General features: G+C 43.0%; 3 protein-coding genes across 3 annotated transcripts in view; 1 reads left to right on the top strand and 2 right to left on the bottom strand.

Moving 5' to 3' along the window:
• The window catches only part of myo15aa (myosin XVAa), a 39,774-nt gene extending 34,220 nt beyond the window's left edge, over positions 1 to 5,554 (bottom strand). Inside the window, 1 exon segment of the mRNA XM_051074070.1 lies at positions 146 to 5,554. Within this exon segment, the coding sequence (XP_050930027.1) occupies positions 146 to 5,554 (5,409 nt within the window).
• Positions 5,555 to 19,140: 13,586 nt separating this feature from the next.
• drg2 (developmentally regulated GTP binding protein 2) lies at positions 19,141 to 23,834 on the bottom strand. Its single transcript, XM_018672902.2, has 14 exons — positions 23,716 to 23,834; positions 23,407 to 23,505; positions 22,955 to 23,115; positions 22,723 to 22,812; positions 22,556 to 22,616; positions 22,225 to 22,315; positions 22,050 to 22,122; positions 21,576 to 21,666; positions 21,137 to 21,234; positions 20,961 to 21,037; positions 20,765 to 20,853; positions 20,621 to 20,679; positions 20,438 to 20,491; positions 19,141 to 19,501 (listed from the first exon to the last, which is right to left on the bottom strand). Exons 2-14 carry the CDS (start codon positions 23,468 to 23,470, stop codon positions 19,415 to 19,417), a joined length of 1,095 nt encoding a protein of 364 aa, XP_018528418.1. The 5' UTR covers positions 23,471 to 23,505; positions 23,716 to 23,834; the 3' UTR covers positions 19,141 to 19,414.
• A 162-nt stretch (positions 23,835 to 23,996) lies between these two features.
• On the top strand, positions 23,997 to 26,103 carry gfer (growth factor, augmenter of liver regeneration (ERV1 homolog, S. cerevisiae)). The gene is made up of 3 exons (XM_018672903.2): positions 23,997 to 24,221; positions 25,108 to 25,322; positions 25,402 to 26,103. Exons 1-3 carry the CDS (start codon positions 24,009 to 24,011, stop codon positions 25,562 to 25,564), a joined length of 591 nt encoding a protein of 196 aa, XP_018528419.1. The 5' UTR covers positions 23,997 to 24,008; the 3' UTR covers positions 25,565 to 26,103.
• Positions 26,104 to 26,393: the final 290 nt, after the last annotated feature.

The raw sequence follows: 26,393 nt of genomic DNA, 5'->3' as shown, positions 1-26,393 counted from the left end.
AAATCAAACATGCCAGGTTTTCAGCCCTAGTATGACACGTGTGATGGCAAGATTATACCTTAAACAAATATTTAACAGGCTTACAGGAAAGTGCTGAGTTTAGGTATTGTGCCAATATGCATGTGTGAGTCATTCAAACTTTTACCTTGTCAAACCAGTTCCCCTGTGGTTCCCCCTCCCTGCTGAGATTCCAGTCCCCTTGTTCATGCCCCACATGTCCCTGTCCCATCAGGCTTTGTGGGTCTAGCAGCTCCCCGTCTCTATACATGGACCACTTATTGAGGTTCTGCACTGTTCCGTGAGGTAGAACTCTCTCTGCACCCCACACATCCAAATCTTGCGGCAGGCCCAAGCCCTCAGAGCCGTGTGCCCAGTGCTGTTCAGGGCCTGATCCCTGGACTTGGGGTGACACTACAGCATATGAGGAGGGTAGGCGGAAAGAGGCCCCCCGGAGGTGAGGGTTCTGCAGGGCACCAGAGAGGTTTAGTGAGCGAGGTTCTGGGGTCTTAGGTGCACCAAGCCGTGTCATGATATTACCATCGGGGAGACGGTACTTTGCCCCACGAAGGTTTGGGTTCTTTGATAAAGCATTAGACAGGTCAAGCGTTTGGGATGTAGAGGTGGGCTGAGGGCGGGTCATCAGAGTTCCATCTGGCAAACGGTAGGTGGCAGATCGTAGGTTCTGGTTGCGAAGAGCATTGGAAAGGTCAAGAGACCTTGGCTCAGTGGTATCAGCAGAACCTGGCTGTCTCAATAGTGATGTGTCTGGGAGTCTGTAGGAGGCACCCCGGAGGCTGGTATTAAGCAAGGCACCAGAAAGGAGAGGACTGGAGGAGGCAGCGGTGGAAGCTTGAGGTTGGTTCCGTGAAAACAATGATGATCCATCTGGGAGCTGGAATTTTGCCTTACGCAGGTTAGCATTCATCAAGGCACTAGATAGTCCCGGTGATGATACTGCACTCTCGACATTATGCGTCTCCTCCCCAGGATGTGTCAGAATTGAGCCGTCTGGTAATCGATAAGAGGCCTTACGAACATTAGCATTAAGAAGAGCAGAGGAGAGCATGGACGAGGAAGCAGTGATAGGCTCAGGCACTGGCTCATTTCTTGTAACCAAAGTTCCATCGGGCAGCCGGTATGTGGCTTTACGTACACTGGGGTTCAAAAGTGCGGAGGAAAGCATAGGTGAGGAAGGGGAAGGTGCAGATGTGGGCTCTGTCCTAGTTACAAGAGTGCCATCAGGCAGACGATATGTGGCCTGTCGTAAACTTGGATTAAGCAAGGCAGAGGACAGCATAGGGGAGGAGAGTGGGGATGCAACTGAGGAAGGTTCAGCAGGTTCAGTTCTGGTAACCAATGAGCCATCAGGTAGTCGATAGGTGGCCTGACGTAGGGCTGGGTTCTGCAAAGCACTGGAGAGCATCATGGGTGACAGCCTCCCACCACCACCAACTCCACCTCCACCATCAGTCGTACTTGGAGGCTCAGCAGGGCCCCGAGGCATTGTCAAAGTGCCACTGGGAAGCCTGAACATGGATCCCTGGATTTGAGCTGTCCGTAGTCCACCAGAGAGGAAGAGTGGGGATGTACCTCTGATAGCCCCTTGTTGAGCTGTGGTGGGAGGAGCAGCGGGTGAGACAGAGGACATAGGGGAGAGGTGTCGCTGAAGGGGTGAGGCAAAGGAAGCATTTCGTAGCTGGGAGGTAAGCATAGCAGATGACAAATGTGGGGAGGAGGGTACAGAAGAGGCAAGAGGGACTTCAGCCTCAGGGGGTGCTAGGACTGTTGTATAGAGGTTGGCGTTGCGTTGTAGAGGAGATGAGTAGGAGGCACTGCGTAGGCGGGAGTTCTGCATCAGAGCATTGGATAAGCCAAGAGTGGCATATGGGCTCCCCTCCTGGCTCACCTGAACATCAGCTGATATTCCCCCCTGCCCACCAGGTACGGGGGAAGCGCTTCTCTGTAAAGGTGTTGTGTTGCTGACATTCTGCAGATAAGGGTTCTGGAGTGGGCGTCCTAGATAGGGTGATGAGGGTGCTGCTTGAGGGAGGTTTTGAGAGTAGACTTCATGCTGTGTTTGGGGGGAGGTTGGTCTCTGTAAAGGAGAGGAGTAAGCAGTGGTGGCATAAGGAATGGAGGAAGGAAGAGGAGAGGGATGAAAAGGAGCACCTACAACCTGAGGGTTTGGTAGAGCATTGGTAAGCATTGGGGATGGGCCTGGATCCATCATTGTGTAGTCATACTGGGTGATACTCTGAGATGGGGGGAGAGTGCCAAAGGGAAGACTGGGCTGAGGTACTGGAGGTTGAAAAGATGCTGGTCCCAGACTCTGGGAACTCATAGCCCTGTGGGGCAAGGGGGAGGGCGGGTGTGATAGATGGTGCATGGGAGAGGCTGAACGGGAGGGCAGAGGAGATGGACGCTGCAGTGGTAGTGGAGATGGAGGTCTACTCTGCAGCCTACGCACTGATGGCTGAGGAGAAAAAGGTCCACTCTGTTTCAAAGAGAGCTGTGGAGAGCCAGGAGGCACTCTGAATGACTGCCTAGATTGAAGAGAGGGCTGGTTTCTGGGCATACGGACTAGTGGCTGCCCCCTACCCACAGGTCTGTGGAAGCCTCCTTGGGGAGTACCAGTTCGCTTTGACTCCCTTAAGCCTGTAGGCCGGGAGCCTGTCCTGGCTAACATGGGTGCTCCAGCTACACCCCCTATCTGTCCTGAGGGAGAGGTTGGTCCACTATGGATAGAGGACCTGAATGGTGCTACATGCTGAGTAACAGGGGGTCCATGTCTACTGTGTCTCTGTATGTAGGGGTTAGCTGGAGAGGGTTTCACAGCCCCCATGGGCACATGACTTCGACTTCCTGTACCTCCTCTCAGCCTGCGAGTAGAGGACCGGGTGGGAAGGTTACGACTGGTGATACGTGATGAGGAAGGTGAAGGAGGACGATGGGGAGAGGTGGGACGGAAGGCATGGGGTGGGGACTGTGATCTCTCTGGTAAAGAGGGGCTCCGTCTTTGTGGGGATGGTAGGGGAGGAGAGGGGGAGCGCCTCATCTTGGATGTTTGTTTTCTACCTTTGAACAAAGGTGGTCTAGTAGATGGCAGAGGCACTGCATCTGGAGGTGGTTGCTGTCTGAAAGACAGTCTTGGGGAAGGTGGTGGGCTTGCTCTCCTCCTCAGTGATCCCCGGGGTGAAGCTAGGGGGCTAGAAAGTGGGGATTGGGGTCGGACAGTTGATGGAGCTCTGCGGAACCCAGTTCCACCCCTTCCTCTTGCCAGGGATGGCTGAGCTCTAGCTGACATCCCTCTCCTGTGGTGTGGTGGGGAGGCAGGTGCGCTGGGTGGTCTTCGTCTCTCAAGTGGAGAAGTTGGCCTTTGGCCTGCCATTGAGGCCCGGTGAGTGACATTCCTATGTAAACGAGGAGAGAGATAGGGGTCTGGCTGGATGCCTGCTTGGAAAGCCATGTGTTGTTGTGAGAGGCGAGGTGAAGGAGGTGCAATTGTCCTCACTGATCCTGGTCTCATTGACAGCTGTGGGGATGGAAGGGGGCTCATTCGTCGCACTGGCCTGGGTGAGGCCACTGGTGAATGCAGTGGTGAACGCAACAGTGGAGGCACTGGTGGCTGCATTGGTGTGACCAGTGGTGACATTTGTCCCATCTGGAACATCTGTAGGTCTTGGGGGAGGGATGGTTGGTACATTTGGGAGGCCAATTGTGGTGGTAGAGGAGATGGGGAGAAGTGACTGGAAGAGACAGAGAGAGGAGGGTGACTAGGCTGAGGGAGAGGTAAGTGCTCCTGTTGCATGATCATAGATGTTGGCGTTGGGGCTTGTATGGGAAGAATGGAGGTTTGTTGTTGGTTCATGACAGTGGAGTAATGGGGCTGTGCAGGAATGTGTGTGGGAAAGGGCTGCTCATATTGTATATCTGACATCATTTCCAGATTGTTGAGGGCAAGAGCTGGGGAGGGAGGGACAAACACTGGAGAGGCGGAACGAGAGTGAAGAGGAGGTGGCGGCAGGGTTTCCACATCTAGTCTGTCTTTTCCAAATAGCCTAACCTGGGGCCTGGGGACCCTGAACTGCTCTGCTGAAAATGGCTCAGCCACAGGGTAAGACAGTTGCTCCTGTCCATATAGCTGTCCTGTCTGAGCTGGATCTAGCCCAACATCCATATAAAAAGGCTGCTGATAGGGGTTGTAAATAGCAGCAGGGTCTGTATATCCTAGCATTGGGTCATTATATAGGCCTGCCCCAACATCATAACCACCACTCATCATGCCATATGGGTCTGACATCCCATATATCCCATTATAACCCATATTGTGGTCAAAGTAATCCCCATACGGCTCTGATTCATATGGGTCATAGAAACCATCCATGGCATCACCATAGTAACCATATGGCTCCACTGCATACAGCATTCCATCTTCACCATAGTAATACTCCATCCCTTCATCATCATAGAAATCTTCATACTCATCATCATAGTAGCCATACGGGTAACTGTAGTAATCCACATCATCATCATAGTACAGCTCATCATCATAATAAAAGTTTCCCTCATCATCATAGTAACCATATTCATCTTCCCACTCTTCATCATCATAGTAATCCATTTCCTCTTCATAAGGGTCATATGGGTCATAGGTCATGGGTTGTCTCGGGAAGCCTCTCGGTCCCCACCTACCTTGGTAATCTTCCTCATATCCATACTCATCATCATACTCATAGGCCTCATTGTAATAATGTGTCTGTCTCCCTCTAGTGTCCCTGTCAGCAAATGACAGACGTTTTCGACCCCGTCTTCCTGCTCGTGCCCCCAGCCGACCTTGGCCGCTAGCAGTCAGGAACCTTCCTGTCAGCCAGTTAGTTGCTGCAGCGATCCTTCCTAACATCCAGCCTTTAGTCTTAAACCCTGATCCCCCTTTCTTTTTCCCAAACATGCCTTTGAACTTCCCTCCCAGTCCCTTTGCCTCTGTTGCCATTTTTCCTTGCCCCCCTAAGCGGGATAGATTTATTGTCTTTTTAGGAGTTGTGGTTTCTTTCTGAGCATCATCTTTTTTATTAAACAAGCTGAAGCCAGACAGACCTGGCTTTTTGTCAGCAGATTTAGCCCCAAACCCAGAAAAAAGCTTGCTGGTGCCAAGAAGTGGTTTACCATCAGCAGGGGGTTTCTTTTTCTTGGAGAGTCGTAGAAAGAGACGGGAAGTGCTTTTAAGATTTCTCTTTGGTTTTGATTTCTCTGGTTGCTGTTTAGAGGGCATAGTAAAAGGAGAGGCTTTCCCTGTGAGGCCAGAGAGAGCTTTGGAGGCTCCTTTTAGGTGAGACCTGGCATCTACTGTCTTTTGTCCTTTTGCTGCACCTAGGTTCTTTTTCTGTCCTTCTGCAGCAAAGCCCATCATGGCCTTGGAGGCTCCTTTGATGTGAACATCACTCATCTTTTTCAGGTTTACTGCACCCATCCCTTTCTTCATCTGTGGCTTCTCCTCCTCATCATCATCAGATGAAGGTGACTTTTTGGGAGGAGGCTTAAAACCCTTCACAGCCATGGCCTTAGATGCACCTTTCAGAGCTGCTTTCCCTTTACCTTTACCCTGTGCTGTCTTCTTGGATACTACTTCTTCCTCACTCTCATCATCCTCTTCTTCCTCACTCTTCACCTCTTCTTCTTCTTCCTCTGACCCCTCCTCTGACTCGCTGACAGGTTTCTTTCCCTTTCCCTTCTTCCCATCATCCTTCCCTTTCCCCTTTGCTGGTGGCTCCTCTTTCTTTCCCCCTTTCTTGTCATCTTTTCCTCCCTTTTTATCATCCTTCCCTCCCTTCTTTGGCTCCTCTGACTTGCCTTTCTTGGCAGCTGATTTTGAGTCACTTTTTTTAGTTGGCATGATGTCTCCTAACTCATATCATTCTAAACAAGATGAGGAAAGACAAGTTACCAAAATGTGCTAAAGCAAGTCAGCGTCAATGTCAATGTTGATATGTACTCTGGAGAAGAAGAGTCCAAATAGTAGCAACATCCTCTCATTCCAATTTCTTTCACGTCTTCTCTCCTTTTTCTTCCATCTGATCCGTCCCTGTGACACCCCAGAAACACACACTGTGGCACACTTTGTCCAAAGTCAGTTGTTCTATAATGCACACTGAGACAAACACAAACCACAGTCCCTCAAAACACGATCTAGTAATGGAGTCGGAATCTCAGCCATCAGTGCTCGCTCGCATTACAATACGTCTTCAATCCTCAGCAAAAGAGCTGTTGTCTCTCTGTGTGTAAAAAGAGATGGATGTGTTAAAATTTAAAAAGCAGCTTCTTATTGGATCTAAAATGCTACATATGAAAAAAATTTATCTTACTGGTTGCAGTGTCTCTCAGTTTTATCCACTTGTTGCCTCTGACTCACTGAGTTTTTCACTTAAGTCCTTAAAAATATAGAATCCACCATAGCAAAAGTATTTGGTAAATTCCTGGTCTTGCTCCTCTTTATAGGTTTGTAAGTAACTTCCCGGGGTCGCATGAGGAATAAAAGACCCTGCTATCCCAGTGACAGAGTCCGTGTAGTCCTTTGTGTGTCTCCCATTGTTAGTTCGTCCCATGAGTCCGGCAGTGAATCCTCATCTTGGCCGGCGTGCCAACTTTGGCAGGATGTCCCCCCAACAAGGAGAGCCGATGTGCGTGCGTCGGCGTGAGTCTTGGCCTTCAGGGGTGTCCTCTTCTTTGTCTGAGAGTGAGTGTGTATGTGTGGTGCATTTGTGGTTGTATCCTCCCACATCCACGTCAGCTTGCCTTTGTGACCTCCTGCAACCTTCTGCATCTCTCTCTGGTTACTGCGACTTCGTCCATTCCTGTGTTCACCTCAGCTTGAGGCCTCGACATATCCTCAGCGCATGTGCGTACTCATATGAGCATATGTATTGTATGTCTGCATGAGAGTTAATGTATCCCCAGTTATAGTTGCAAAGGGCACCTTAATGTTCCCAGCTATACTGCCTCGGGGTAACCCTATCTCCAGGCTCACTCCTGTATGAATAATGCAGGCTGGCTGAGCTGTTGCTAAACTGTGTCTGAGAGGCGAAGCCACACAGAGCCAAAACACACACACACACCAATAGCAGTGGCATGCAACCACAGCTGAGAGTGATGCATGCTAAAATTCTCATGGTAGAATTCAACAGTTTCAAAGTTTGATGTAGAGAGACACAGTTTATCACACTGTCATCTCAAATTAGTTAATAAAGTAAAGAAAGGTTTTAAGACAAACACTCATTATAACTGTTCTAGTCAGTGTTACATTCCAGCTAACTGAAGTCATTCATTTACAGCAACTTTCCATTTCAGTGACCAGAAACAGAGGATTACAAACCACCCCTCAGAATTAATATTAGTAATATTAGTGCCTGATTCACAGTTTTAAAAAAGAAAAGAAAGCACCAGTCTTTTCATGTTGTTTTCTTCATTTTGGTTCTGCCAAGATCCTCTAAATGCCTCTAAATGAACCTGTGGAGGCTATAAGCAGCTTTCACTCATACTATGTTGCTATACATTGTCATCATCAAAATAATTATATTAATGGCTGTTAATTAATAACTATGAGATTCACTGGAATTAAAGTTGATTCATATAAACCTTGTCATTGTCTTATCATCAATGTGGCTAATTGTCACACTTGCCTCACTAAAAAGAAAAAAAGAACACACACACACACACACACACACACACACACACACATCTCTCTGTCTTGTAAGATGTGACATGGGAGTTACGGGTGAGGTGTGACAGCATTACATAAACAATCACGCTGGTGTAAATTCATTGAGGATGCTAGTTCACTGATGATGGCTGATGTTAATTCTTTGATGACGGGCTGATATTCCAGGAGGTCATCTCAGTGGCAGATATGAATGTTTAATGACTGCCCTGTGTTCTGCCTACGCGGCATGGATAAAACATTCATCGCAGGCTGCTCTAAATATATCACAAAGGGTCAACCCCACCCTGGCCTGCTCCCCAACCAATGTATTATACATATGTGCTGGTGTCAGGGGTTAACAGCCAGACACCACAGAGCAGGTGGAGGATAGAGGGCAAATGGAAAAATAAAGAAAAACAAACTTGAGCAACTGCAAGATAAACAATCAAGCAGATATTGAACACAGGCATTTAAAGGCATTTATCTACATGGAAATAGCAGATTATATCTTTGAAAACAAGAGAAAGATCTTGATCACTTATGTCAATTACAGTTAACAGGTCCACCTCCAAGTTTTCTTTCCGCTAGCTAGACTTCGAAAGACTAATAGGCTTGACCTAAGATACGATCTGAGCAGAAATCTGTATCACGTATCCCCAGGGGCAGAGACCATGACAAAACTCTAAACTGTCTACAGACTACACAGCAATAACAACAACAGCAGCTGCTGGTATCATCTAACTGCAGACTGAGATAAGGGGATAAACAAGGAGAGTGGGCACAGAGGAAAGTTCAAAAGTTCCTCCCCCGCGCATCAGATGCACACACAGTGAAGGTTGGTGGTCACCAAACAGGTAAAGAGACACACAAAGAGATCTATTTGATATGTGTGATATGTATCTGCTGTCTGGCTGATGTGGTCCGTTGAGTGAGTGAACTGGTAATGAATAGAGCGCAGATGAGAGAGATGGAGGAGGTGGAGAAAGAGACGAGGGTAAGGAAGGAAACAGAGGCAAAGAGAGAGGTGCATCAATGAATTGCTGATGAATGAACTGCAGATTACATAAATGCTGAAAAGATGCTTAACAGAAAAAAGCGGGATTGAGAAGAAGTAATAATGAAAAGAGGGGGAAGGAAAGAAAAAGAGTCACTTAGAACTGATATAAGGATGTGACAGAGGAAAAGAGCCTGAAAGTAAAGAGGGGGAATGACAGAACTAGAAAATGGTTAAAGGAAGAAACTGAAGATGGAGAGAGATGGGGGGGATGCAGAGAGAGTGATACAGGGGACAATGGAAGTGAGTGAGTGAGAGATGAAGGGGAGAGTCTCCTCAACTGCGTGCCAATCACTGACAACACGCTTTCAGCAGACGCACTCAGTGACACGAGATTAATAAAGGAGATCACCTGAGCAGAGCACTGCCAACAAACTCATTTAATGACCGTGGGCACACACACTCACACACATACACAGGCAAGCATGTCTCATAATGGAGATTGCATGTGATCAATGAATGCAGGATCGACTTTGAATCATCTATAGAGACTATCAAAAGACTGACAGCTACTCACACACACATACGCATTAATTGGGGGATTGAGAGCATGCCACATACACTCCCACATGCTGCAGTATATTTGCTCACATGCAATGCACACAATACAGCTCACACACCAGGGGCTTGAGCCAAAATACATGTCATATACTTTACATCCAGTTCAGAGTGCACTTAATACAACCTGAATACAACCTTGTCTAGTCGCCTTGATTCAGTTGCACCTCTCACCACTAAAATTAAACAGCCAAAGAGGTCCACTCCCTGGTTCACAGACGACACACGTGCTCTGAAGCAGGCCTGTCGGAAATTAGAGCGCAAATGGCGCAAATCCAAATCAGAAGCTCTGTATCTCCAGTGGCACCAGGGTGTTCTGGAATATAAGCATGCACTGTCTACTGCCAGAGCAGCATATTTTTCAAATTTAATCAATAGCAATAAACATAATCCTAGATTTCTTTTTGACACTGTAGCTAAACTCACTAAAAAGCAGCCGCCTCCTAGCTGCTCGCCCTTTACTGCCTGTGAGTTTCAGAATTTTTTCTGCAGTAAAATTGATGAGATTAGATTAAAAATCAGTTCAGTTTCTCCAGCATCTGCTGCAGAACCGGCTGTCCATCATATTGAGTCTCAGAGAGTTTCTGCTCTGATGAATTTTGACATTATATGTCTTGATTCATTATCTAAGATAGTACTAGCTTCTAAACCCACCACTTGCCTTTTTGACCCTTTACCGGGTAAACTTTCCAAAGATCTCTGGCCAGTCTTGGGCCCTGCAGTGCTGAATATTGTGAATCTATCGTTGACGACTGGCACTGTTCCTTCTAGCTTTAAAACAGCTGTGGTTAAACCTTTACTTAAGAAACCACACCTTGATCCTGGGTCTTTAGGTAACTATCGGCCTGTCTCAAATCTCCCATTCTTCTCTAAAATACTAGAAAAAGTGGTGTATCAGCAGCTTTCAGCTCATTTAGCTGATAATAATCTATTTGAACCGTATCAGTCTGCTTTTAGGGCCTTTCACTCTACTGAAACAGCACTTGCTAAAGTAGTAAATGATCTGCTACTCTCTCTAGATTCAGATTCCACCTCTATGCTCATATTACTTGATCTTAGTGCAGCCTTTGATACTGTAGATCACCGTATACTCATGGACCGATTGGAAAATAGATTTGGAATCTCTGGCGTGGCCCTCAGCTGGTTAAAATCTTACTTATCTGACAGAACTCAGTGTGTCTCTTGTAATAACACCATATCAGCCTTCTCTGATGTGAAATATGGAGTACCCCAGGGTTCTGTTCTTGGCCCCCTGCTTTTCTCTCTATATATTTCTCCTCTTGGCCAAATTATTCGGAGTCATGGAATTAATTTTCACTGTTATGCTGATGATACCCAGCTATATGTGCCTATAAAGGCTGATAATGCCTCTCAAATTAGGGAATTAGAGATCTGCTTGTCATCTGTTAAAAGCTGGATGTCTCAAAACTTCCTGCTTCTTAATTCAGACAAAACAGAAATGCTGGTTATTGGCCCAGCACGATATAGACACCAGTTCGATCATGTAACTATATCCCTTGACAGCTGTGTTATCTCTCAAAGTACAACAGCCAAAAATCTGGGTGTCACACTTGATCGTACTCTTTCCTTTGATCAGCATATTAAAGACATTACAAAGACCGCCTTTTTTCACCTACGCAATATAGCTAGGATTCGGTCTTTTCTCTCCATGGCAGACGCTGAAATTCTAGTCCATGCCTTTGTTTCCTCTAGACTGGATTATTGTAATGTTTTGCTTTCAGGACTACCGCGTACTAGCACTAAAAGTCTGCAAATGGTTCAGAATGCTGCAGCTAGAATGCTGACCAAATCGAGAAGGTTTGACCATATTACCCCAGTTCTAGCCTCCCTTCACTGGCTCCCTATTCATGTTAGATCAGACTTTAAAGTTCTCTTAATGACTTATAAAATTCTAAATGGGCTAGCCCCCTCATACCTGTCTGATCTTCTTAACCCTTATATTCCCTCGCGTGCTCTGCGTTCTCAGAGTGCAGGGCTGCTGTCTGTCCCTAGAGTCAAAAAGAAGTCAGCAGGCTGCAGGGCCTTCTCCTATCGGGCCCCCTTCCTCTGGAACAACCTCCCCAGTGATATTAGACAGGCTGACTCAGTTGAGGCCTTTAAATCCAAACTAAAAACTCATCTTTATGCCTTAACTTTTAACTAGCACATTATTCTGGTTCCTATTTCAGGATACCATTTTTCCCTTGGCGGGTTGGGTCAGTCTCAATGCATCAGTTAAGATTAATAGTTAGTAAATGTTGTCCATGATGTCCTGCCGACGAGATTATTATTAACTGTCTTAATATCACTGCATCACTTTAACTGTGTGTTCTTCCCTCAAGCACATTACTGCCCAGGCTGTGCTTCTCTCTCTCTCTCTCTTCTACTGTCTCTCACTGCAGGGTTCTGCCTCCAGAGCTGGAGAGTCTCCTGCTGCTCCCATGATCCAGCTCAACCCATGATGCAACAATAATTAAAACATTTACTAGTGTTATTGATAGTGTTAGTGCTATTAATGTACCATCGTTTGTCATTATTATTCCTTTAGCTGTAATAATAATTATTACTATTATTATTATTATTACTATTATTACTACTACTATTTACACTTTGACTTAGTCTGTGTATCTGCAATGTTGTCTTTCTCCTACCCCATTCCCCCACCCCCCTCTCTTTCTGTCTAAACCCAACCGGTCGAGGCAGATGGCCGCCCACCTTGAGTCCGGTTCTGCTCGAGGTTTCTGCCTCTTAAAAGGAAGTTTTTCCTTGCCACAGTCGCCTAGTGCTTGCTCATGGTGGGATCTGTTGGGTTTTTCTCTGTAAATCTTATAAGATAAAGAGTACGGTCTAGACCTGCTCTATATGTACAGCGTCTCGAGATAACTTCTGTTGTGAATTGGCGCTATATAAATAAAATTTGACTTGACTTGACTTGACTTGACTTAAGTCACACACACACACAAACACACAGAATTGCACCCTCTTTATAATTTGCAGAAAACAGCAGCCAGTGCCAGCCAACCCTATACAGGAATAGTACACAGCTATGCAAGCAGCTCTGTCAGGTGTTACCTTGCATTGTCACATGCTCACAGTGACAATGCTAACATGTTGAAGTTCAGCAGGTGTAATGCTGACCATTATCATTTTAATGTAGCGTGTTAGCATGCTGACATTTGCTACTAGCACTCAACAGAAACTATAGCTTAGGCTGATGGGAATGTCTTTTGTTTTGCTACTAGGCAAACTGACATTTTGACCTAATGATGGCACTAAAAGAAAAGTCAGAGGATCACCAAATAGTAGCTGTTAAGATATTTCACTCGGGACCAACAGACAGACAGATCAACAGACTGCCATCCCAAGAGCCAATGCCACTAGCGTGGATAAAAACTGTGACTGCAATGGAAAGACAATATTTAGTCAGCATTACTCTGCCCCTGGAAACATTTCATGGAAAATGTTAGAAGGAAAATGACTGAAGGACTGATTGACAGAGGGAGAGCGTCTTTTCAGACAGAGAGGGTGAGACAGGAGGATGAGGAGGCTGGACTCAGGTTTCCTGTAAGCTTTTAAGCCCCATTCAGGTCTTAACCTTCGCTGCCAGATTATCCTGCAACTTGACAATGGAGAAACGCCAGAGGCTGCTAACACACTGAAGACCTGCCACAGAGGATCAAACAGCAACACTTGGCTGGATCGATTGCTATAAATAGCTCGGAAATATAGGTGCTCACTTTGACATTAACAAATGTGTTACAAATAAATTGAAATACTAGTGTATAGTGTCAGTTTAAAACTTAAATACAATAAAATCTTTAAAATATTTTGGATTTTGGACATTCAGACTTTACATGGACAGATGCTAAGTCAGTCAAAGACACCTAACTTGGGTCCCTCAATTTTTAGATTGACACAATCACAAGCTACTTGTAAAACATGGGTAATTTTAGACAAACATTCTGCAGTCCAATCAGTAAAATGAGTGCAAATAACGTAACAGGCTACCATGATAGGCATGTGTGAGAAAAAAAAAAATCTTGATTTGCTTATAGAAATCCCAGAGATCTCTCCAGAATCTACTTCAGCAACTTCAAATTTGTCCTGAGTTCAGTCAAAAGAAGAAAAATGATCAATAATGCCTCTGGGTTTCATTAAAAACTGTGATGCAGTAGTTGTGACTCTTAAAAGTTTGAAAATATGACCAAAATTACAGGCAAATGATAAAAACTATCACTAATTATGATATCAATGACTGTATTTTAAAGGTGCTATATGTAAGTTATTGCTATTACTACACAGCCAGCGTAAGCATTAACAACTGTATACTTACCAGTCTAGAAGTAACAATGCGAGTGCAGCATTATACTTTACTACAGCAGTGGAAAGCAACGCCAATGTTTTGCTTCTACTTCTATCACTTCTTTTCTTCTATTGAAGATAGCATGCTAACCAGCTTGTCCCAGCCCATTGTGTCCCATAGTGATAGTGAATCACTGTCGAGTCTGTCCTCAGTCCAAAATGAGATGATGAAGAAGCTCAGAGGCTGTATTCCAACCTCTTGTCTTCTAAACACTATGATGGCTGAAGCTCTTGGTTAGTAAACAGCTGTTAATGCTAGCATTAGCTTTATAGCAATAGCAAAAACCAATCATTCCATTAAAAAACAATTGATCAGTGAACTTCTCTTTCTCCCTTTTCTGTTTCTACAGAGGGCCACTGGACGGATTGAGCATCAGTGGTAATAAACCAACCTGTGCCATAACAAGCAGATGACAAGTGTAGAGCTGTACTGCAAAGACCTGGTGACAATTTGTAGATTTAATTAGACGAATGTAAAAACTGTACATACCCTCCCATGAATACAATACATGTTATTTATGAATATAGTAAGCATTTGGCTTTCAAGTAGCTTACCTTATCTGTTCTTTTGAAATTTAGAGTTGTTATTATCCACAAATATCAAAATGTCAGAGGAACCCACTCAATCACTCTCTGGACTAAAAAAAGACTACTTCACTGGCTTCTGTGTGGTTGCACTGACTCCTGCTCCTCATCTGGACCCTCTGCTGATGTTTTACAGCCCTCTGCACACACACACACACACACGCACACACACACACACACACACACACACACACACACACACACACACACAAAATTCACTTCAGTTCCCTTAAATTACGCAGACCATCTAGACAATGGGCCCTCAGTGGTAAACATACCCTCTGTTGCTTCATTGAAGCGTCAGTGATTACCTGTACATTTACAGTGCATATGTACAATGGAGATTGGAGAGTGAACAGCAGTGGTTCAGGTATAAGTCTACCTTTTACATCACGCCATGCATCAGTAGTGCAGAGATTAGGTTTCTTAGTAAACATGCTACACTTGTACATGTGTTGTGTGTGTAGAGGTACCATGTCCCCCTCTGCATAAGTGCCTGAGTAAACAACTGTGAATGTCCATTGTGCATTAATTGCAGGATTACACAGGTCAGACACACACACACACACACACACACACAGACAGTACGCTATCATCATCCCACACTGGGGCCCAAACGTCAGAGCCTAGAGTCATTTGTTATGAAACCTCCGCAATGACAATAGGCTGTGAAACATTTGTGTGTGTGTTTTTGGGGAGCCTTATCAGAACTCGCATACACACAAGCCACAAAAGGCCTCTCTCTCTCTCCCTCATTCTCTTTTACACCTCACACACATACACACACAAACACACTCACGTTAATCACATACATTTTGGGGACTTGCATTAATTTCCTGGACACCCTAACTATAACCATTAGTTAACTAACCATTACACCATAAATCACAGTGGCCGCTTGGCACATGGTTCATCTCAGTGTTTTCTCTGTGTGGCCCCGGTTCTCTATGTGCATCAATGGGCTAATTTATCCCTTAAACAAACATCAGAGGACAAAAAGTACAGAAAACAACCTGACCCCTTGTTGAGGGCCTTAAAAGAGATTAGCTAAACACAAAGGTAAACACAGCGCACCACAGTCTGTTAGTCTTTACCTTATGTAAACAACAATGGTACATATGCTCTGTCCACACACGCAAAAACAAGACTAGTTAATTTGTTCATAAAATCCCTGTTTGTTTGTAGAATATATTGTTAAGCTCTGTACTGGTCCATGTCTCTTGTAATACTGAGTGTACTTTTAGTTTGCAGTGCAGAGAATAAAAACATTATGATGCAGAAAAACTCAAGCTAAGTAAACAACGATTTTCTGCATAAGCAATACTTGGGCTTAAATCTGCTTTGTCCTATTTTTCTGAACTGAAGAACCCGACCCAGCAAACCACTGAAAACCTCCCTCTATGTTGCACCAAAATAAAAGTTGAGACATCACTTGTATTTTTGAGTCACACTCTAAATGCCCCTAGACTGATTTCCATTATAATATTCAGTTTTACAGTGTCATAAAATCATACTGTGACAATTGTGCGCTTGTTTGGTGGATGCTTAACTTGGTCACCTGATGTGTGTCTTTGTAAGATCCAACCTAAGACATTATTTCTCAGGAGCAGCTTCATGTAATGAACAAACTGAAGCAGAAGAGGGCAGAAGAGACAAAATAATCAGGGTCCTCACAGAGCCCTCAAAAGAAGATGAATGTTGTCTGTGGCTAGCATCATTAATGTATATTCTGTCAGCAAGAAAACACATATATAATGGTATATAATGGTTTTATGTAATGATCACAAAAATTCTACTTAACTGGTCCACAACAGCAAATTATGAGGGCAGTACCTTAGCAGTATACAGCAGATGATACTTATTGATCAGAGTTGTTTGTTGGCTGTGGGATGGCTGAGGAAAATCCATACATATTTTTAATATTAGATCATTCCTATGTGTTTTCATGAATCCTCCATTACTAGTGTATTAAGTTCTAGAGCAATGGCATAATATAGACGCAATAGCAGACCGTACAGTCTCTATACCATCCAAATCCTTCCTTCTAGGAAAAAAAGCAACACATGATACCTAACTGCCATCCAAATCATGTCAAGGCAGAACCAGAACAAGTAGCTGAGCATTTACCAGAAAAAAAGTGATGATAATTTGTACAATTTGCACCATGATACGAAATCAAACATGTGATTATTGTAGTTAAACTGAGGGGAAATGAGCTCTTTGGTTTCAGTCAATTAATCATGCAGTTAAGAGTCATGGAAGCATTACTGGCTCTTGAAGTCATATGTGCTCAGTCTCTAATTCAGTCAAGTCTGTGTCCTGGTTAGGTCAGAATACCACATAAAGGTTAAACATCCATATTTGGTCAGTTAGAAAAAGAGGTAAATTAATAATGGTCTGGGAAACAAACAGACTTTTGTAGTGCCTCAGTATCAGTGCCAGTGATTTTTTAAAACTGCAATTCAGCTGCTTTTTGTACAATATGATGTAAAAAGGATGAATTGTGACAACGCACAATTATTGTTGTAACACTCATGAGACAGGAGCTGGAAACCATGCGGTGAAATTCATAGAAAGAATGCAACTAATTTCAGCTCTGTCTCTAATATTGGCAGTTAAACAAAATTAGGTTGGGTTATAATTATCTTGATTGCAGTTGGGAAAACTCCCACGCCATACTGGATCTGTTTAAAAGGAGCTGAGTGGGTGAGAGGTCAGCATGCAAAATATAATTTCCGCTGCTCTGAACTCACTAGGACTAAATTAATTCTTAGAAATTCAGCTTACAGTTTTAAGCACCATACTATTACCAAGAAACATGAAAACAAGGTTTATAAAACAACTCTAATAAAACACTCATGTCTTGGTGGTGTATACTGGCACCACAAACATACATACACACACACTCACACTTAGCCATGCCATATGGAGCCAAGCAGCATCAAGTGTCATGCCTGCGCCACACAATACACACCCAGTCAACCGTACCTTTGTGTCCTCTTTTTCTCCACAGTATTATCCCTCCATCGTTTCTCCTCTCTTCAAGTTATTCCAAAGCAGAATCTCTCCATCCATGACTCACTCTGACCAGACATCTTTAAGGCATCTTTAAAGCCAGCGGCGTGAACCCACAGCCCTTCTCTCTGTCTTCCTCTGTCTTGCAAAGCCTCCCACTCAGTCCCCCTCTCCTAGACCAAAGAGATGCTTGTGAATATTTAATGGTGCTATTGTGCTTGTGTGTGTGTGTGTGTGAGTGAGTGAATGGGGAGTATTGGCTGGGAGTCCATACTTTCTGAGAGAAAAATGGTCAACCGGCCCTTGGAGCACTGGGGACAGCAACGCTAACAGCTGGGCCGCAGGGATGGAGACGGTGGGGAGGGGTCGGAGGTGACTGACCCTCACGTGCTGTACAGCTGAGGAGGCATCTGGGCGTGGAGGATCCTAACCTGGAGGATCCCTGTTAGAAAAAAAACATTACAGTGAGGTAAAGCAGTGTACTTTTAATGAGAAATTATATCAAATGGCCATTCTTATCTCCAGTCATATTTCACAAGATTACCATATGGTAAACATGTAGTTCTGTAACTAAGTAAATTTACTCAAGTATTTTTGAAGTACTCATACTTTACTTGAGTACTTCAGTTTTCTGTTACCTCATACTTTTATCTCACTACATCTCAGAGGTTGATATTGTACTTTAGACTCCACCACATTTATTTGATAACTAGCTAGAATTCCACTTTTCAAATGCAGATTGATAATGCAGAACATAGTCAACAAATAAATTATTACAGTATCATTATTAATTTTCAAGCTATCCACCAGAATAGAAAATAATAAAAATGAGTCTCACCTTCACCAGCTGCAGCATAAAGGTGACGTGCACCAATGTATCAATAAATATAATTCAATAATGTACATCATTCTGCAGTGGGCCATTAATATTAATACTGATACTGTGGTTTTATGCTTGAGTTCAATTTTGATGAAATGCAAAACTTGCAACAGAGTATTTCCACTGTATCATTGCTACTTTTACTCAAGTAAAAGATAGGAGTGAGCTATGTCTCCCACCACTGGATGTTTCACCTTCACTGTGCACCACGATTTTCATGCAGAGTTTTGACACTCATTTATTCATATTCATCTGCAAAAGTGGGAGAGGTTTCATCTTTGATCTCGGTTTCAGATGTGTATACGAGCATGATTTTATGATTTAAAAAATGAGCTCATTTGGAAGCCAATGGTGTGCAACTTACACAAAAGTTGAAAACTTGAAGCCTCCAATTCTGTGAATTGACTTTCCAGTGTAGTAGACATATTGTGTTCAGTACATAAAGTAGCTGTTCCCTCAAGTAGTATTTTCAAGTAGTCATTTCATGCCCTACAACATGGAGTGAAGGAGTGAATCATTTGGTGTGAATCATTTAGAATGTAGAGCAATATAGATGAGGAAATGTCACCTTTCTAAAAAGTTATGCATATAATTTCTGACATGAGGTTACAGATTACTGTGAGATCTACACCACCAACATACACAAGATAAATAATTAAAATCTACAATATAAACTGCCTGCTTTCAAATTGCATTAATCTAACCCTACACATTTTCTAATCTCAACACTTTTTGCTAAAATGGACAATGATTGAATTTGTAAATAAAGGTAAAAAGGGGTTGGGGTGATCTAGGTTTTAATCACAAGGTGACTAAACCAAGTCCACATGTCTATCCTCTCCTAAATGGCAGCTAGGCATAATTTTAAATAAAAACTTACCACAAACGAGTCCAGGTACAGGTGGGGGGTGCGAGGTTTGTGTGACTCAAATCCAGGTGAGATGCAGTAGAAATGTACCAAACATAGTGATTTAATAAAGTAACCACAAGGAGTTATTTAATGTTTTATGGACTTTATTACTTTTTCCTGTTTTCTCTCTCAGAATCAATGTATCTTCTGTATCTTAAAAGGTAAAACACACCAGTTTCTGTTCACAACCAACTTAAATCTGCTCTGTCTCTTCAGTTTTTTTGTTTTGTTAATTATCATATACAAAATAAGAATGGTGGCTATTTTCCATTGTTGTATATCTACTGTACAGTACTTTTTTTTTTCATTTCAGCTCCTCCTGCTCAGTCTTTCCTCTGGTCCAGTCAAAAGCTTGTTTTACTTCTTAACGATCTGGATGACGTCCTCGTGCTCCATGATGTGTGTTAGTCCGACCCTCTGTGGGCTGTACTTGGTACTGGTTCCCTAGAGGACCAAAGGACAACACAGTTCAGATCCAGAACAGAGGCAGTGTGTTTCAAAGGTAATCACTACACAGAAAGACAGAATGAATTGAACTGTTAAAGAGATGTAGCTGTAGTAACAGTAATACTTACGTTTATGAAAAGGAAATGAAATGTGCTCTGTCTACTGCATCTGCACTACTCTGCTTCTCATTTATCATGGTACAGTATGTTATTTATCTGTTGCTGAAGCCTTCACACCACAGTCCACAATTTTGTCACATTTTCTCAGCAGTGAGTGCATACATTTCCAATGCACAATCACTGTGTGATTTAAATCGTTGCATTCAAAAATTTTGCAATGTAAATATGTATAACAGAAATATGGTGCATTTGTTATTTTTTCTAGTGCAAAAGGACTGCATACTCAAAGTACAGCTAGAATTAGTGCATAGTGTATAATGGGTATACAGAAACAGTCACATTCACTGGTGAATTGTAGGAATGTTCGTCTCACACTGGAGACCAATCTGATATGGTCATATTGGTCATAGTGGGAGAAATACAACCAGTATATTTGTGGTTGCAGATGAGACCACAGTCAGTCATACAAAACACAAAGAGTCAGCTCAGTATGATGTTACTTTACAGTATATGTCCAGAGTTTCTTCTTCTTTAAGGCAAAAATTTCCTCCCATATGTATCTTTTCTTTTGTCGAACTGAACACAAACACACTGAACTCTGCTTTCATAACGGTGCAGGCTTTGCAGCTCTAATGCCATCATTAGCAGCACAACAGACACTGCATACCTAACACCCCACATTACTAACATCTGCAGACTTCTTTTATTTACTCTTGTGCACAGGTAAACATGAACCAGTTTGTTCAAACAGTTAATGGGACAAGCAAATGAGTACATTTTCAGAAGGTCATTGCCTTTGAAAACCTGAACTTACCCAAACAAGGGCATATTTGAACTGGCTGGCTAAGGTTCTGTGGATTCGATGGCACTGCAGGGAGAAGGCAGAACAGGCGTGTTTATATACATTCTTGTTGTTATGCATTATTATGTATGAATAAATATCCTAAGATGGTTAGTCTTTGTATGAGGACTATATATATATGTGTGTTTTACATACCACATGTTCTACAGTTGCTCCTCTTCTCATGATGATGGCATCATTAAAGTCTGGGCGCTCTGATGGAAAAAAATGTAACTGTAAACATATGTATACACATGCATGTGAGATTACAGAGATGAATGAAGGCAAATGTGAGCGCACCTCCTCTTTTCTTTGTATAAATGCAAATCAGAGCCAGGTATTCCCACAGCGTCTCCAAAAGGTAATCCAGGTTCAGCTTCATCCCACAACTTAAGTACAAATAAGCACAGAATAGGGAGAAAGCAGTTTAACACCTTTACATAAATACAGAGAATAAGATGACAACTTTTGACCAAAACTACTCTTATTCACAAACCTGATGACAACACTGTGAGGTCTGCGAGCCAGGCGGTCCACTTCCTCGATGGAGATTTGATCCACCTTATTGTACACCTGTAAATCACACAAACAATATTAAGGAGCGGCTTCTACTCAGTTACAATTTGAGAAGTAAAAAGCTTTGACCAAACCTCCTGATGAGCACTGACTTACATATAGGCAAGGCATGTAAACTCTGTTCCCAACAATGACATCGATGAACTCGTCTGGTGTGCTGTCCTCCCTGAAGAGGACTTCTGCATTAAAGATTTCTGAGGAGATGGGGTTAAAGAAATCAAATAGAAGCTACTGTGAGTCCATACTGGCTAATTTGTGTGGTTGTTGAATGTTGCTTTATAGTTCAGAATAAAAAGTTCTTAACATAAAAAATAAATTCATAAACTAGCCTAAACAAGCAATTTGTTAACTCTGTGCTTTATTCCCTGATCTTCCTGTCTGTGCTACAGCTCTACAATCAATGATATTTCACAAATTTGATTACTGGTGGGAACCCCAGAGACAGCGAGAGAGAGGGAGAGGTAGACAGTCACGAGGACAGGGAAATAAATGCTCATGTGTCTGCCTGCTCTATCACTGGCAGAATAAAGGATACTGTATTCGTGGAGGATGAGCTGAACAAGTTTCTCTGAGCAGTGGGTGAGAGGAACTGTGGAGTTGTAGGAGAGACCACCACCTTTCTTGGGCTACAGAGAAACAAAAAAGCACATTTTGACGAAGCTTAATATAACAGTTGAAGCACTTATTTCTGAAGGTGACAAACTTGTGTGTATGTTTTGCAAAACAAACTAAGGGTTTTGTTTTTTGACTGTTTTGTCAGTTGGTCTGTCCATCTAGTACAAATGGAGCAAGGTAGCTGGACAACAACTGAAAGGGTAATTTAACTGTGATATATTTTTATTTACTCCCACCATCGGGTCAAACGTTCCCCTAGACCAACTCTTTACATGGCATAATACCTCAGAAACTACACAGCCAGATCTCCATGACATTAGCTGATGATACTCATGGTCTCCTGATTCCAAATTTAAGCCAACAGGACCATAAAAAGAGAAAATGGAAACCGTACCTTGAAATAAATATTTGGTTTCGTCCTGTTGAGTCTGATGCCCACCGACTCCAACTCTTTTTCTAGAAGGACTCTAGAAAGACGAAAAACAGTTAAGAGCAGGAGTTAGTTGATGAAAAACATTACAATCACATAATTCTTGAACTACTACTAAAAAACAGAGAGCATCACACACCTCTGAACATCTCCTTTGGTGGCATCCAGCATCATGATGACGACATCTGCTGTCCTGGCAACAGCAATGACCTGCCGACCTCTACCCTTACCTATTAAAAAGGGTCAAAGGTCAGCATGTCACCATGGCATGTAAGCAGGGTCTTTTCTCTAAAGGAATCCTTGCTGAAATCAGCATTTCTGACATGTAAGCAATGCTCAACCGCTGGCGATTACCAATTTGTTGATCATTCGTCATAATTCTGATTAAATTAAACCACAACAGTCAAACAGATACATCACAAATCTACAATTCCTGCACACTTGGGTTTCAACATGGAAGCTAAGCATACCTTGGGCAGCACCCTCAATGATTCCTGGCAGATCTAGCAACTGGATGTTGGCGCCTTTATACTGGAGAGCAAAAAAATAACAGTGTAAATGGTACATTAAATTGTTGATCACTGTTTTAAAATTGCAAATTGACAGATATGTATTGATGTGAAGGTGTGACACATACCTCTATGACACCAGGTATGCAGGTAAGGGTAGTGAATTCGTAGGAAGCAGCTTCACTGGCTGTGGATGTCATCAAACTGAGGAAGGTGGACTGCATGACACCCACAGAGAGTTATATTAGACCAATACATGGCATATCTTTAACACATCACAGACTGCTAGCTTGGTTGTGTTTGGTTATTTGTTTGTATTTGAGATAGAGTACAGATCCAAACACACAACCCATTACGTACCTTACCCACAGAGGGGAAACCAATGAGAGCAACACGAGCATCCCCTGATTTCATGACATCGAAGCCCTCGCCTTTGGCCCCCGCTGACTTGGAGGGCTCCAGAAGCTGAGCTCTGTATTTGGCTAGTTTGGCCTTGAGCAAACCCAGATGGTACTCAGTGGCTGGAGGAAAGAAAGGAAAAATATGACTAAAAGGCCTATTCTGCCAGGTTTGCTGAGTTAAAAGGTCATTTTAATACATCAAATTTCAACTCAAGATAAATTTGATAATAGATGGATGCTCCTTTAATTGTGGTGGTCACGGTCATCAAGCCTGAGGTGTCAATTAGCGTGTTTCTTCTTGTGATATTAATGAGTAACTTAACACTGGCAGCACACACACACACAGCTGACTCAAGTTCATCCATGGTGTAGCTAACATTTAGCCCTCAAACTGCTCTCTCTCTTTCTCACCTTTGTTTTTCTGGGTCCGAGAAATTTCTTTCTCTATTTCCGCGATTTTCTCCAAGATCCCCATAGTGGCGTTTCAGGTGTTGCTACAGCTGATGTACACTGTCAGGGAGGAAAATTAACAAATACAAACGTGTCACTCCACAGTTGTTAGCTCTGTTAGCCTCCCGGCTAACCAGCTAACAGTGGTACTGAACAGTTGGCAAACCGCAACAAGAGCAGCGAGTCAGCACGTTGAGCATTGAATGGGTATCTGCACAAAACATATGTAATGTCAAGAGTTTGAAATGTTGTAAAATTATAGAAATTTACACTTTGACAGAAGCTACACTCCACGGCATGCACACATTACCGACATCACCAACCGGAACACGTTCCGTGCCCGGAAAAGGTCCGGGAGAAACAAGGAAACTCACTCCGACGAAACTTTTTCGTCCTATGTATCCGTGTCACTGACATCGGTCGTTGGAAAGTGTGCAGCTCATTCGTGACGACAGAACAATATTGAATGGCGCTAATGCGTCCATTCACAGGGAGTGTGATACCTGATGTGTCTCGGTATCGCAGGTCAGTCGTTTACTAGCTGATAGAGCTGCAGAGCGAACATGGCTGCGCCCACAGGACCGAGAGGATCATCAGCCTCCAACCCGCCCGGGTTTGAAGGTTTTCCGTTTGCGGTCGGTGGCAGACCACCGGAAGACAGGTCCGGTAAAGACCAGGAGCAGACCGGGGAGGTGAAAAAGAAGCCATGCAGGGCTTGTACGGACTTTAAATCGTGGATGAAGCTCCAGAAGAAACAGGCGACAGCTGCTGCACAGGTGACATGAGGTCGTGGCAGTGTGACAGTTACAGTCATAAAGCTTGACCTGACCAGATGATGATTTATGATCTGATATGATGATTTGTTTCACTGCCACTGTCGCACGGCTTTGCTTCACAGAGTTTTGTTACAAAAATTTGTCTGACGACATGGTTGTGAAATCAGCCTTTATCATGTGATGCAAGAGACGCTTGGCAACCAAGTACAGAGAATATGTAACGATTTCATTATTGATATATTATTTTCTCGATTAATCGACTAATCCTATAGTCTATAAAATGTCACAAAATTGTGGGGAAAAAATGTCTTGTAATAACTTAAAGGTACTATAGAAAACTCTTGTTATTAATGACACTGGTGGTCATTGAGTGAACTACAGTCAGCATCCTGCTGCTTGCACTCAATGAGGGAGCATCCTGGGCATTGGCCAAAGCAGTTACACTGTTATTACAGTTGACTATAAACTTCATTTCTACGCTAACATTAGCTAGCGTTACACACTGTTGGCACTGTAGGGAAGTGAAAGAGAGGCATTAGGGAATTCATTTTATATGTAACGTTACAATCTGTTCACACAATGGCAATAAAACAGAAATGAAACATCACCGCTGTTTCACATTCTTACATATAGCACCTTTAAGTTATATTTAATTTTATGTAATACACTTATTTCACACTGATGTCCTAGACCCTGCCTGTAGGACTGGATAGTAAAGATACAAATGATACTCTGACTTTTATATCTGACCACAACCACAAATCAACTTAAACCACAATATAAGACATAATGCAGTTTGCTACTCTGTCTGTGTCTATGTGAATTACCAGCTTACTGCCTCTGCTGTGTGTGACTTTATGTTTAAACATCTGTTTTCTGCCTCTAGGAGGTCCAAGCTGCAGAGTCAGAGCCAAGAGAAGACCCACAATGTCCACTGGACAGGGAAGAGCTGGGACGTAGCACCTGGTCCTTCCTACACACCATGGCAGCGTATTACCCCGACCATCCATCTTCACCCCAGCAGCAAGAGATGGGACAGTTCATCAACCTCTTCTCTAAGTTCTTCCCCTGTGATGAATGTGCAGAAGACCTCAGAGGAAGGTCAGACCACTGTACTCCTTTAGATTAATATACAGTCACATATCAGGCCTTGTAACTTAACTTGACTTCATCTCCACAGATTAAAAACCAATCAGCCGGACACCAGCAGTCGCCATGCTCTCTCTCAGTGGCTCTGTCGACTCCATAATGACATCAATGTCCGGCTGGGGAAGCCTGAGTTTGACTGCTCCCGTGTGGATGAGAGATGGAGAGACGGATGGAAAGATGGTTCCTGCGACTGAAGGATTGTGTGGAGAACTTCTGCTGAGAGATGTGAAAGACCTGGGAGGAGAAATTCTCTCTGTCAGTATAAAACTTTGGTGGAAAGTGGAGCACACATCTTTGTTGTGGAGAGACTATGTGTGATGAGAGATGTGTGGTAAATGTCAAACAGCTTTGTCTTCTATTGTAGTTAGTTAATGTAACTGACCTGGTAATAAAACTTAAAGAAACAAAACAAATAAGTATTCCTCTCTGTTTCTCCAGTCAGAACTAAAACTCATAGTAAAACATTGCACAGTTTCACTGAACCTGTTGTTATTTATAGTTTATTGAGGGAATGTAAAACTTTGGGAGATAAATTCTACATGTAGGCTTCTGTGAAACTGAAAACGTGCAGGGACACATGTTTTTGATGCTCTCATAAAGATTTGTTTTGCTGTTTTACTGCTTAGCTGTGTAATATATAAATTATAGACTCAAGCTTGTGTTTTTGACCACTTAAGATTTTTGATTGTCTAACTGGATTTATCAATTAAAACTGGGGTTCTCTGGTCTGTTATTAGTTGTGTGTAGAAGTTTTGTTTGACCCAGAATATCCACTTCAACACATAATATCGCATTCTTAAATGTGTGAACAATATCATATCATATAATCATATAATTCTCATTATGTTGGTGATTAATTGGAGATATCAGAAATTAAATACCTCTACCAAATATGTCAGAGAAATATATATATTTATAGTTGGCATATTAATGATGAACTAGAGAATGTTTTTTCGTTGTCATACTACACGCAGTTTGTGTGTTTGTGTGTGTTGTGAAGTACTTTACCTGCACAGTGTGTTA

This window comes from Lates calcarifer, linkage group LG11, assembly GCF_001640805.2.
Source record: "Lates calcarifer isolate ASB-BC8 linkage group LG11, TLL_Latcal_v3, whole genome shotgun sequence".
Taxonomy (NCBI): Eukaryota; Metazoa; Chordata; class Actinopteri; family Centropomidae; genus Lates; species Lates calcarifer.
The sequence above is the reverse complement of the archived record's forward strand: the minus strand, read 5'-3'. Positions and strand labels throughout refer to the sequence as shown.

Excerpts from the sequence above, each read along its gene's own strand:
- drg2 (XM_018672902.2), bottom strand. The coding sequence starts at position 23,470 with ATGGGGATCTTGGAGAAAATCGCGGAAATAGAGAAAGAAATTTCTCGG. Across the intron at positions 23,116-23,406 it reads TCGGACCCAGAAAAACAAAG|CCACTGAGTACCATCTGGGT; the intron begins GTGAGAAAGAGA and ends TCTTTCCTCCAG. Across the intron at positions 20,680-20,764 it reads TTATACAAAGAAAAGAGGAG|AGCGCCCAGACTTTAATGAT; the intron begins GTGCGCTCACAT and ends TTTTTCCATCAG.
- gfer (XM_018672903.2), top strand. The coding sequence starts at position 24,009 with ATGGCTGCGCCCACAGGACCGAGAGGATCATCAGCCTCCAACCCGCCC. Across the intron at positions 24,222-25,107 it reads AGGCGACAGCTGCTGCACAG|GAGGTCCAAGCTGCAGAGTC; the intron begins GTGACATGAGGT and ends TTCTGCCTCTAG. Across the intron at positions 25,323-25,401 it reads GCAGAAGACCTCAGAGGAAG|ATTAAAAACCAATCAGCCGG; the intron begins GTCAGACCACTG and ends TCATCTCCACAG.